This window comes from Mytilus trossulus, chromosome 8 (assembly GCF_036588685.1).
Source record: "Mytilus trossulus isolate FHL-02 chromosome 8, PNRI_Mtr1.1.1.hap1, whole genome shotgun sequence".
Classification (NCBI taxonomy): Eukaryota; Metazoa; Mollusca; class Bivalvia; order Mytilida; family Mytilidae; genus Mytilus; species Mytilus trossulus.
The window spans coordinates 15,581,832-15,594,124 of NC_086380.1; the positions used below are offsets into that span (position 1 = coordinate 15,581,832).

The 12,293-nt window shown below is 32.8% G+C and overlaps 2 protein-coding genes across 2 annotated transcripts; one reads left to right on the forward strand and one right to left on the reverse strand.

The window, feature by feature from the left end:
* Window positions 1-80: 80 nt before the first annotated feature.
* LOC134727387 (protein mab-21-like 3) lies at window positions 81-1,258 on the reverse strand. The gene has a single exon (XM_063591765.1). The coding sequence runs from the start codon at window positions 1,245-1,247 to the stop codon at window positions 81-83; it is 1,167 nt and encodes a 388-aa protein (XP_063447835.1). The 5' UTR covers window positions 1,248-1,258.
* A 6,753-nt stretch (window positions 1,259-8,011) lies between these two features.
* Window positions 8,012-11,691, forward strand: LOC134728356 (uncharacterized). The gene is made up of 2 exons (XM_063592952.1): window positions 8,012-8,381; window positions 10,734-11,691. The coding sequence occupies exons 1-2, from the start codon at window positions 8,151-8,153 to the stop codon at window positions 11,346-11,348; spliced, it is 846 nt and encodes a 281-aa protein (XP_063449022.1). The 5' UTR covers window positions 8,012-8,150; the 3' UTR covers window positions 11,349-11,691.
* Window positions 11,692-12,293: the final 602 nt, after the last annotated feature.

Genomic DNA, 12,293 nt, shown 5'->3' on the forward strand with positions numbered 1-12,293 from the left:
TATCAGGGAAACGTCTTCTAGGTCTTGAGTGTTCATTTGCCACAACTCTTTAACTACTTTTTGAAATGTAAAGTTTATGGTCAATAATGCCTCTGCAAGTAACTAACAGGATCCCGCAAAAATTTTTGAATGTTTCTAGCAACTTGATTAAGAACGTCAATGTCCTTTGTAGAAAATAAATTCACTCGAGGATGAAAATATTGAGGTACATTTTCTTCCCGTATACATTTAAGCAAGCGGTCACACATTGACCTGAGTCTAGTGGCCAGTTTATCATCAGACCATTCATAATCATGTGAGTGGTCCTCACACTCCCAAAAGAGGATATTCTTCAAATGGTAAGATGTCAAGTCTTGCTTCATTCCTTCTGGACACCATGCTTCTTTTAGCTTTTTCATGATCCTTTGTGATTTTTTCCGACAAGTTCCATTGGCATCAATACCTTCCAACAATTCCTTTTCACAGCTTGCATAAGAATATGTCCAATAAAATGGATCTTTTGCAATATCATGAAATCCCATAGACTTTAATTTCTCGACTTTTTCATTAGAAGGCCACTGTGTTTCTTGTCTTGGCCACATGAAACTCTCTTCAAAAGGCGTGCATGATTCTATCAAAGGCGTTAAATCAACACTTACAGAATCGCCTGCAATTTGTGGATGAGTAATTCTGAGCGTTGTCGCTGGTGAATCTGATAATCTTTTAGCATCAACATATTTGCGAATATGTGGTCGATTTACTGCTTCGCCAACAAGTGATTTGAATCTGCGTTTAACCTTAATTGGTATAATGTCAACATCAATTGTAAGACATGCTGGGCCGTCATTAATCCCCTCTCTATTCCATTTAGGTATGGTATTTGAAAGATATATAAAACCTTTCCCGACTGGTGGGTCTGGTAATGTTAAACCTTTTCTGACTACTTCATTGTTCTCGTCGAATCCATAACTATGAGAAGAGCTTTTACTGCTCCAAACAAGATGTGGTGTATCCAAAACAACACTAAAATCGAATTCATCAGCTCTCGACACTTTTAGGTGTGTATAATAGCTTCCAACATTCAATGGTTGACATTTGAATCGTCGGTCCTGGCTATGTACATACTGCAGGATATCCTCGACAATAGGCATAACTACCTTAATGTTTTGTCTTGTCTCGTCTCTTATCATTTTCACATGATCATCATAAAACCTATTCAGAAGTGTGTTGTCCATTATTCCACTACCACTAGTAGGATAGTTTGACATTCGGTTTAGCAGTTCAGTTGTGGTAAGAATAGATTTAAACACGAAGAAATTTCCAGTCTATATTTAGATTAAAAAAATTACAGGTACTATATTTACCTATTGTATATTTTCAGAAAATCAGCTAAATTTATTTGCATTCATTTCATTTCTATATAACATAGTACAAAAGTTTAGTTCGCAATAATTGTTGAGCTTTTCTTGAGAAAGTTCAGAAAATCAAAACTACTAAACGAATTGATATATGAATACTTACAAAAATAAATAAAGACCTGGATCTTTGTTATAAAGAAGAGTTTGGGATCGAGATCGTTCCAGTTCAAGTAAGATCAAAGTGTTAGTAAAAGTTCGAATTGGGATGAAAGTTATGATCAGATTTTAAATTTGAGTATAACATCGGATCTAAGTAATAGTTATCAAAGGTACCAGGATTATAATTTAGTACGCCAGACGCGCGTTTCGTCTACATAAGACTCATCAGTGAGTTTCATATCAAAATATTTCTAAAGCCAAACAGGTACAAAACTTTTGTAAACAGGGAAATTTATAAAAATGACCATTTATTGATATGCATGTCAACACCGAAGTGTGGACTATTAGGCTGGTGATACCCTCGGGGACGAAACGTCCACCAGCAGTGGTAGGAGTTCGAGTCTACCATCAGCTAAGGCTTAAGGTATACTGCCGGAAGCGTATATGTGTGTGGTTTACAGTGCAATTTCATGTGTTATTACAAGTCCATTACAAGTTTTACAACTCGAATATTTTTAACCAAACACAATAACCAAAGTTCTGCAACTCGTCTTAATGCTAATATTGGCGCCTTTTCAATATCAGACTTTAGACGTGATGAAGGGTCGAGCCAATATTTGCATTAAACTTGTTTTAGTGTGGTCGGTTTCACAAACTTGATTTCTAAATCTCGTATATCGGGGTGTAAGACCACTCACGTGCTTGCAAAATACTCCTCGCAAAACGCGATTGGAAACGAGAATTTTTTAATTGCAGTCTTATTTCGTGCTTGAATTAGCTAATTGATAAACACCATCAATTTCATACAAGTCGTAATACTAGTAAGCAGTAGAATCATGTCATGAAAATCATAATTTGTAAACGCAATTTAAAGAGAAAGATAATAGGCATACAATTGTTAGCAACAGCATAAACATTACATAACTTCACTAGATGAGCATTTCGACAATTAATTTCTCTTCAGTAGTGCATGTGGCCAAAAAATTTGAAAGAGCTGATCAAATCAAGAAGTGCCTAAAGTATAATGAGTCTTTTCTTATACAGCTGGATAAGAAACACCAGTTTATCAAGCATTCTGCAGTGTACATCATACTCTTACTTTTGAAGTGATAACATTTATTGACAGTCATGGTCAAGTTTTGATGTATATTTCCGAGGCAATAAATCATCAGCGTTTGATACATTGAGAGATAAATAAATGACCACATCTGTAGTTAGAGGGTCACCGATAGTAGTTTTGAAGGACACAGTTACACAATGTAAAGCGTATTGTGATGTTTTTCTTCTTTTCGTATAAATCAAGGGTATAACAGTACAATATATATAGCTCATAGTATATACGAGTCTAAATTGAAAACTACGTTCAAACCTATGATTGCGTTGGATAAAAACCGCAATTTTTATACGTGTGCATGTAAAACAAATTTCGTTGTAGAAGGGTCTAAAAACAGCACAAACAACATTTTCCAAAAAAAAAGAAAGTGAAAAAGTATATTTAAACAAAACGCATTTGACTAACAGGTCGAACAACTGATGTTCTTTAACCCTGCTGACTGCCTTTGGCGATTGCCAAATAAAATTGATCACAAGATGTAACAAAATGGATCTCAATATATATTTAATACTAAACAGGAACAAATTTTTAACTTGTTACCACGATGTTATGCCACAAACATACGGTGTCAATATTTTTTTTATTTTTTTTTTTCACAATATATATATATACATATCGTGAGCTATTGGAGTCTTGGAGAATAATGGGTGTAATGGCGCAAAATATTTTACCCTGTAAGTTCTCAATCTATCTTAGATGAGTTGGTATACACATTGCTAAGGAGTAAGACGATGGAATGTCATGAGTATGGTTTATAAACATATCCATTTAAAACGAAATACATATTTACGGAATAATCAAATTCATGAATACAATACTTCTTCTTGTATCAAGTAGGGATTGTCGATTTCAAAGAGGCAAAGTTTCTAGAAATACATTTATAAACAGTTTTATTTTTCTGAGTTTGCAAACACACGAAACATCTGAAACTTAATTAAAGAACTCGTACTTATCTTTAACGTAAAAGCCTCATTTTTTCAAAACGTTGAAACTAAAACATAAATCAAGGTATCAATTTTAAAATGTTTAACGCCTTATCACAAGGGATAATAAATAAAACTATTATAAATAATACCTATAGCAGAATGTTAGCAGTTGATAAAAACATAACAAAAGAACCTTCTCTGACCATATCAATCGTGTGTCCTACACTCTATAGCTAGTATCAGTGCCGAATGAACGTTGGGGTATATATTGCATGCAGCATTAATAATGCAGCAAACACTGTGCAATGCCTTTACAAATTTAAGATTTCTCTGCAAACTATTAAAAGATACATCGATCTCGTTGTTGTTTCATGCCATAAATAAGCTAATTGGTATTAACCCAACCCCACAACGGCTGTAATAATGGAACTATAAAAAATAAAATCATAACTCGTAAACGCATTTTTAAAGAAATATGTAACGGGTACGGCCAAAGTACTAATTTCACTGCAATAAAATCAACGGTACCAATTTTGCAACATATGTACTTTTCGACAATTAATTTCAAAAAACCTTTGAAATTCCAAAACTTATACAAACGTTGGTAAGCTTATCAAAACCAACAAGGATCTAAAGTATTAACTTTACAATAATTTTTCTCACTTATAAAGCTGGGTATGAAACACCCTTCTAATCAATCACCCTACAGTGTAAATTATACACTTAAGTTAGTGGTCATTTGTTATTACATTTATCAACAACAGTCTTGGTCAAGTTTTGATGTGTACTTCAGAGGCAAAAAAATCATCAAGCTTTGATATAGTGAGAGATATAAAGTAAATGACCGCCTAGAAGGGCATAGATGATATTATTGATATACACGGTTGTACTATATTTAACAAGCGTATTGATGTTTATGTTTCACAAACACCAATGACACATATAACCGTTCAATTGAATAAGATTTTATATGTGGATTTCTTAAAATTACTTTTATTTGAATATATATTCAGAATTTTGATGAAGATGTGAAATGATTGCATGCGACTGATACAGATATTCACCGTAGATCAAATGGCGCAGATGTAAGCAGCTATAAGTAGTCATATGACATCAAAAATAAACATATCTCATACAGTAAGCTAAATACATCCTCGATATGGAAAATTGTAAAAAAAATCATATGAGAAAACCAAGGACTTTGTTCATGCACAACTCACAAACGACCACGACAACTGAATTACAGTTTCTTGGACAAGAAGAGAAAGAATGGAGTGGAGCATTTAAACATTTTTGCGAGTAAATCAGCCGTTCCCTAACCTGGGACAGTGATGCAAACAGGTCTATGTATATCCCAATTCTTTGAAGAAAAAACACTATGTACGTAAAAACTGAGAGAAATCAGAGTTACTGACAGCTAGTTCAAGGCCAATATCAACTAATACAAATCAAGTATTTAAAACTTAAAGTCTTTTTGCTAGTTTTTTGAGTGATTAATTAGTAAAACATTTTCCAGGTTACTTCTCACCAGAACAATTTCAAACTTCGTAAGAGGAATAAAAGGACGATGATGATGCATTGGATGAGTACATACCTTGGACAATAATATTAACGGAACCAATTATCCTGCACCAGATGCGCATTTGACAATACATGTCTCTTCAGTGATGGTCGTGGCCAAAATATTTGAAATCCAAAGCTTATATAAAAGATGAAGAGCTATAATCCAAACGGTTCAAAGAGTATAGCCCAATCTGTGAAAGGAATCCGAGCTTTTCATGAGGCATAATTTATAATAATTTTTACATTTTGTAACAGCAAATTTTAATAACACAGACAAAAATCCGTAGTATTTTCATGCCAGTACCGTACTGGCTACTGGGATAGTGATACCCTCGGGGACTAACAGTACACCAGCAGAACTATCGACCCAGTGGTAGTAGTTACATTAACGGTACCAATTGTACATGTCTCTTCAGTGATGCTCGTGGTCAAAATATTTGGACAACAGTTACGTGAGTGATACATACTCAGCTAAATACGATATATGGAGGTATGAAGTATTATGCTTAGTCAAAAGCCGTTATACTCACGAAACTATCAAGATGGCAATAAGAAAGTAACTAAAGGGAAATGCTGCAGTAATATCAATGAGATTATGAGAAAATGCAACAATAGATTAGACTATCGATAGTACGGATAGTATCTTTGGTTCGGTTTTTTCAGTAGAAGCGCTGCTTGGGCAATTTTATACTGCAAGACAACAAGAAGTGAAGACGAAGATGACGAAGATGACGCATCATGGGGATGTCGCCTAGAAGATATTTTACGAAAAGCAACATACAGAGGGAAAGTTAAACAAGAGGATACAAACAGTATGCTTATATCTACATTTGAAGGACTTAGACCTGACATCAAGAACATTGGAAGATACGAAATGGATTCATTTAAAGAGTTTGAACTAATGTTGAAAACATTTCCAAATTTAGAGAAGGAAAACAATCTTGGACAAAAGAAAGAAACCACAGCTGAAAATAAGTCCTTTACTACTAATATTTAAATTATTTGAAGGTTCGATCGATTTACACGGATCCCATCGTGATTTCCGATCTTTAAGCACAATGTTACCATAAAATTTAGGATGTGAAATACCGATTTTAATAATAAAATGGACATTGGAAATGGGTATTGAGTTTCCCTTTAGAAACTGAAATATGTCAAGCTAGAAAAGGACAACTACTGCTGTTTATGTTAGATTTAGTTAAAGTAAGTTTCTTTGGGTACATTTTGGTAGTATATCTACAGAACTCTGTTAAAAATAGCAGACTGAACATGTTTCTTACCTTAGATATAAATCAGCACACATTAAATGAATGTAGCATAAAGTCGTTATAAACAGTCTGAGATTGCCATAACTTTGTGTAATGACAAAGTATAGGGATCAACAGAATGATGTATCTTAAATTTTCACAACTATATTTAGTTATGTTTTGTTTATTAATAACAAAATTGATGTAAGTACCAGTACAACAACAATTAATAGTTATCAAAAGTACCAGGATTATAATTTAATACGCCAGACGCGCGTTTCGTCTACACAAGACTCATCAGTGACGCTAAGATAAAAACAGTTAAAAGCCAAACAAATGTTGAAGAGCATTGAGGACCCAAAATTCCAAAAAGTTGTGCCAAATACGGCCAAGGTAATGTACTTCTGGAGGTAAGAAAATCCTTAGTTTTTCAAAAAATTCAAAGTTTTGTTAACTGAAAATTTATAAAAATTACCATATAATTCATATTCATGTCAACACCGAAGTGCTGACTACTAGATTTGTTTATAGTCTGCTTGAATCAAATAGTTTTTAAGCAAGGACAGATGATCATAAACTCATTCAGCAATCTATAACTTCTATGAATGATTAAATTTCATCAAATATACCAGGCTGCCAATTTGGTATGGCAGGATTAATGTAGATTAAAACTTAAAACTTCTTACTTTTTGGTTAAATTACGGTTTATTATATTGTGTAAAGTGTTCATCCTTCGCGGTGTTTATTTAACAGGTACCTAATATAACATATTCTGTTATTTACAAAACATTTTTGGTTCACCTTAAATATATCCTCATAACCACCCCTCGTCGACGTGAACGCATGTTCCATGTTTATATAATATATGAATACGTCAAAATACTTGACAGCTAAACGAATGACATTCTCTTTTTTCATAACCAAGGGTTAATATTGAGATATATATAAATGCATAAGACTATAACTTTTACATGATGATGAGTGTTATAAAAATGCTTGTAATATGAGTGTTATAAAAATGCTTGTAATATGAGTGTTATAAAAATGATTGTAATATGAGTGTTATAAAAATGCTTGTAATATGAGTGTTATAAAAATGCTTGTAATATGAGTGTTATAAAATTGCTTGTAATATGAGTGTTATAAAAAATGTTTGTAATATGAGTGTTATAAAAATGCTTGTAATATGAGTGTTATAAAAAATGATTGTAATATGAGTGTTATAAAAATGCTTGTAATATGAGTGTTATAAAAATGCTTGTAATATGAGTGTTATAAAAATGCTTGTAATATGAGTGTTATGAAATACTTGTAGTATTTCATATGGATTCTCGCAATGATTTCGCTAAATAAACTGGTTTTTTTTTAAACATTCAGCTATCCTGGAAAAAAATTGTTGCTGATCTAATATTTATACATGCAATTGTATCACATACCAGATGTATCTAATTTTATTATAGTATAAAAAAAAATATGGTATGATTGTCAATAAACTGCTTTTCATCTCCGTCGTTTGGTCCGTTGCTTTTTGTTTTTTTTTTAGTTCATATGCTATCCATGTTTAAAAAGAATATCACTTTTTCGTTTATCAAAATCAATTGTACTAGTCTTCCTTTGCTTAAATACATGATCAGTATAATTGACTTATCGAGCCTGTATATAAAACAATATGTTAGCCCCAGGCCACGTCATTAACATAAAACTTACATGGTTTGAAAAGTATACAAAATATACAATTATGAATATTTGTCGCCACTAGGGGAAAGTCCTGTCTATATATGATGACATACAAATACAGGATATAATGACAAAAATGCAGAATATAAAATGGATAATTGCTCTGTTAGTGATAATAATTCTTCTTTTGTTAACTTTTCATTACTCTGTCCTGGAATCTACAACGACAACAACAATGGAATACCGTGAGAGCGATCACATACCGTTAGGTATTATAAACCAAATAGTTAACCAACGGAATCTACTGTCGCAACAGTTAAACGATGCCAGGAAAACAATTGGACAACTTCAATGTGAGGTAATATATCTTTCTTTTAAAAAAATATCATGATTCCATTAAACGTTTAGCAAAAACTTCAAACTTTAATGGGTTTAGTTGGATAAAACAGGCCTTTCGACATTTGCCGTGTGAGGGCCTTATATGTCTTGCTGATCAGTATGGATTTTGCTCATTGTTGTAGACCGCATGGTGACCTACAGTGGCGGATCCAGAACTTTTCCTAAGGGGGGCCTCTGACTGCCCTAAGGGAGGCCGCTCCAGTCATGCTTCAGTGATTTCCTATACAATCAACCCCCACACCTGGATCCGCCTATGACCTATAGTTGTCTTTACATTCTTTGGAATTTGGTGGAAAGTTGGCGTTTATATCTTCTTATTTTTTATAGTGTGAGTTTGTTCTGATGCTGATGATTTTCTTTTTATGACGTTGCTTTGTTGCTATATTGTGCTAGCTTTAATGTACTGTGAGCTAGCTTTAATGTACTCTGAGCTAGCTTAAATGTACTGTGAGCTAGCTTTAATGTACTGTGAGCTTGCTTTAATGTACTGTGAGCTAGCTTTAAAGTACTGTCAGCTAGCTTTAATGTACTGTAAGCTAGCTTCAATGTACTGTGAGCATGCTTTAATGTACTGTGAGCTAGCTTTAATGTACTGTGAGCTTGCTTTAATATACTGTGTGCTAGCTTTACTTTACGGTGGGCTTGCTTTCGGTAATAACAGATAGCGTTTTAAATTGATCGTAAGCATACTGAATTGTTCATAACTTAATACTATCAATCCTAGTCGTAATAATTTTTGTTAGTAAAATCGACATCTGTTTATTTTTTAGCATTTTATTTTATTTTAATTTTTTTTCTTTTCATTATTACACATGTTACATATCTATTGTCTCAATATAGAATATATTTAGAATATAGATTTGTTTCAGTTTTGATTTCAACAGAACGTAACACTTCAAGTATGCATTGAAAGAACTACTATTTATTTCAATACCCGGACATTATCACCATACATTTGAAATACATCATGTTAGTTTGGCCGACGTACTGTTATTTTGCACAGGGACTCGGTTAGCAGACTAAAATTTTGTTACTCAATGTTTTTTTTTTTTTTAATTTAATACAAATAGACAGAAAATACTACAAGAAAAATTAATAAAACATTGAGTAACAAAATGTAAATCTGCTATTTCCGAGTCCCTGTGCAAAATAACCGCGTCGGCCAAACTATTAACACGATGTATTTCAAAAGTGTTATTTTGCATTCTAATGAAGATAAAGTAAAAAATTTTTACCAAGACCACATGATAACTTTTCAATTGGGAATAACCAAATCTATCATAATCACACGACTTCACCTGACATATAGCAGACATGTTTTATGTATAACAAGAAACAATTACTGTCCATATAACAATAATTATCATACAAACAAATACAACTATTTGTCACCGAATATTAAAAACAAAATGCATTTAAAAATTCATATTAATTCCTGTGGAATGCTTCTACTCCATTTTGGTACGTCCTGTTGTAGATACAGTTTCAGCCCATACGGATGGTGGGAACAAAGCACTGTGTCATCAGCAATATGTGGCTAAAACATAATCAGCAAAAGCTTCTATTTTCTTTTCTTTTGGCATATCTTGTAATAGATATCCAGCAAAGCAATAACTTGTCTTCTCTCTCTGTGTGCATGATCTGTCTAATGCATTGCAAGTCATTTCTCTCCAGATGCTCATCTTCATGGTGAAATATCTCCTAACATAATTATGATACTTTTTAAGCAAAAGATAAGAATAAATATCAATCATTAATATTTATGATAGATATGTGTGCAGGTAAATTGGCGCAAATGAATTCCGAATATTGGCGCAATTGATACATTTGGAAAACAAAATTTGGCGGAAATACCCCTGAAAAACAGTAATTGGCGCAAAAGGACTGCTGTCAAAAATTGTACCAAACTGAAATGATAAGTCATGAACAAGCTCATCATGTCCTCATAGTCCAGAGAGCCGACACTCAAAAGCTGCAAAAGCTTGATTTTGCCGCTATTATTGTCGTCTGAAACTTCGGTCATTTTGGTGAACGTAATGTCATGTAAACGTATTGTCATGTAAATAAACTCATTACAGACACTAGGACTAATATTTTATATTTACGCCAGACGTCTACCAAAGACTCATCAGTGACGCTCTAATAAAAAAATGTTTAAAAGGCCAAATAAAGTACGAAGTTGAAGAGCATTGAGAACCAAAAATTCCTAAATATTTTGCCAAACACTTTACCTGAGGTAGAAAAACCATAGGTTTTTAAAAAAAAAGTTATCGTAATCATTAATTTAATATAATATTTAACATTTTTACAGAAATCCGACCAAAAGACCAATTCTCAAGGAGGGTGGTGTAAACAAGCGAGTACAGAAACAGGCGGCGAACATATGACGGACATGACACTGGTCAAAGCATTAGCATATTTCCTGAAAAATAAAAGTATTGGCAGCTTCGGTGACGGTCCTGGTGCATACAAGAGAGAAATTCTTAAACTTGGGCTCGTACAATCATACACCTCCTTTGACGGAGCACCCTATTGTGAAGAAACAAGCGAAGGCCGAGTTGTTTTTATGGATTTAACAATTCCTCAGTATGGCATACAGCAATTTGATTGGATATTATCTTTAGAAGTTGCTGAACATATACCCAAAGCATACGAGAATATATATTTAGATAATATATTCAGACATGCAAAAGAGGGTATAATACTGAGTTGGGCAGTGCCTGGACAGGGAGGACTCAGTCATATAAATAATCAACCTTTACAACATGTTGTAGATGTTATGGAGAAAAATGGATTTACAATAGATCAAAGTATATCCAAAGTTCTCCAAGACTCAGCAGAACTGCCTTGGATTAAAAGTAATATGTATGTTTATAGAAGACACCAGCACAGTGTGAATAGCACGTATAAAGATTTGTTTGTGTAGAAATACCGTTCGCAATACTAATATTTCAGTTTGCATTTGAAATCCACATTTTTGTAACTTTTATTCTACAATACACAGATTTGCTGTATAAAAACATACATCAGTTGTACAATTGACATAATGAATGATTATAACCTTAGTACATGCATTGTTTACAGTTTGCCTGGAGATGTATACACTTGTAACCAAATAATCGTTTATACATGGTAAAACAGAATGTACGATATGCAACATAAACTCACATTCCCTCATTGATACTAAACCAGTGCTATTGTTTTTGGAACGACCAATCACCATTTTACTCTGAAGACGAATTCGGGTTGGGATTATGATTTTTCTTTTTTTTTAAATGCTGATTCCTTTTTTTTTGTTACACTATACATTTGCATTAAGCAGAAGGAATAACTGTATGATTGCTAATAAAAAAAAGAAAACAAATTCTGTAAAATTGATATTCCATTTGTTTTCTCCGTCACTTCTTCTTCCATTGTGAATTATAAAGACTACCTGGACTTGATAAAATTTTAACATATTTAATCATGCATTGTAATTCTGCATGTTTAATAACAATTTCCAAGATCTACAATGATATATCTTGATTATTGGTGCATATTTCTAGCCGGAGGAAATAATTGTAAAATTATCATGTCTGTATGTAAATAATATTCATAATATGTTAATGAGTTTCAGTATTATGGTATTATTGAACACCATAAGAATGCCTATGGTAAAACAAAAAGTAAAAATTTTCATATAAAAAAGAGAAAATAGTAAGGCTGTTTTTGTGTTTAAATTTGAATGAAAGTTTAATATCAAATGTTTAGAGCAATCATTTTGTTTATTATTTTCAACGTATTTTCTCCTTTTTTTGGCTAGTCAAAAGGGTGGTATAGGGCTAAAAAAATGATTCTCCAATTTTCAATTTTTATTCTAAGTTTCCTTATA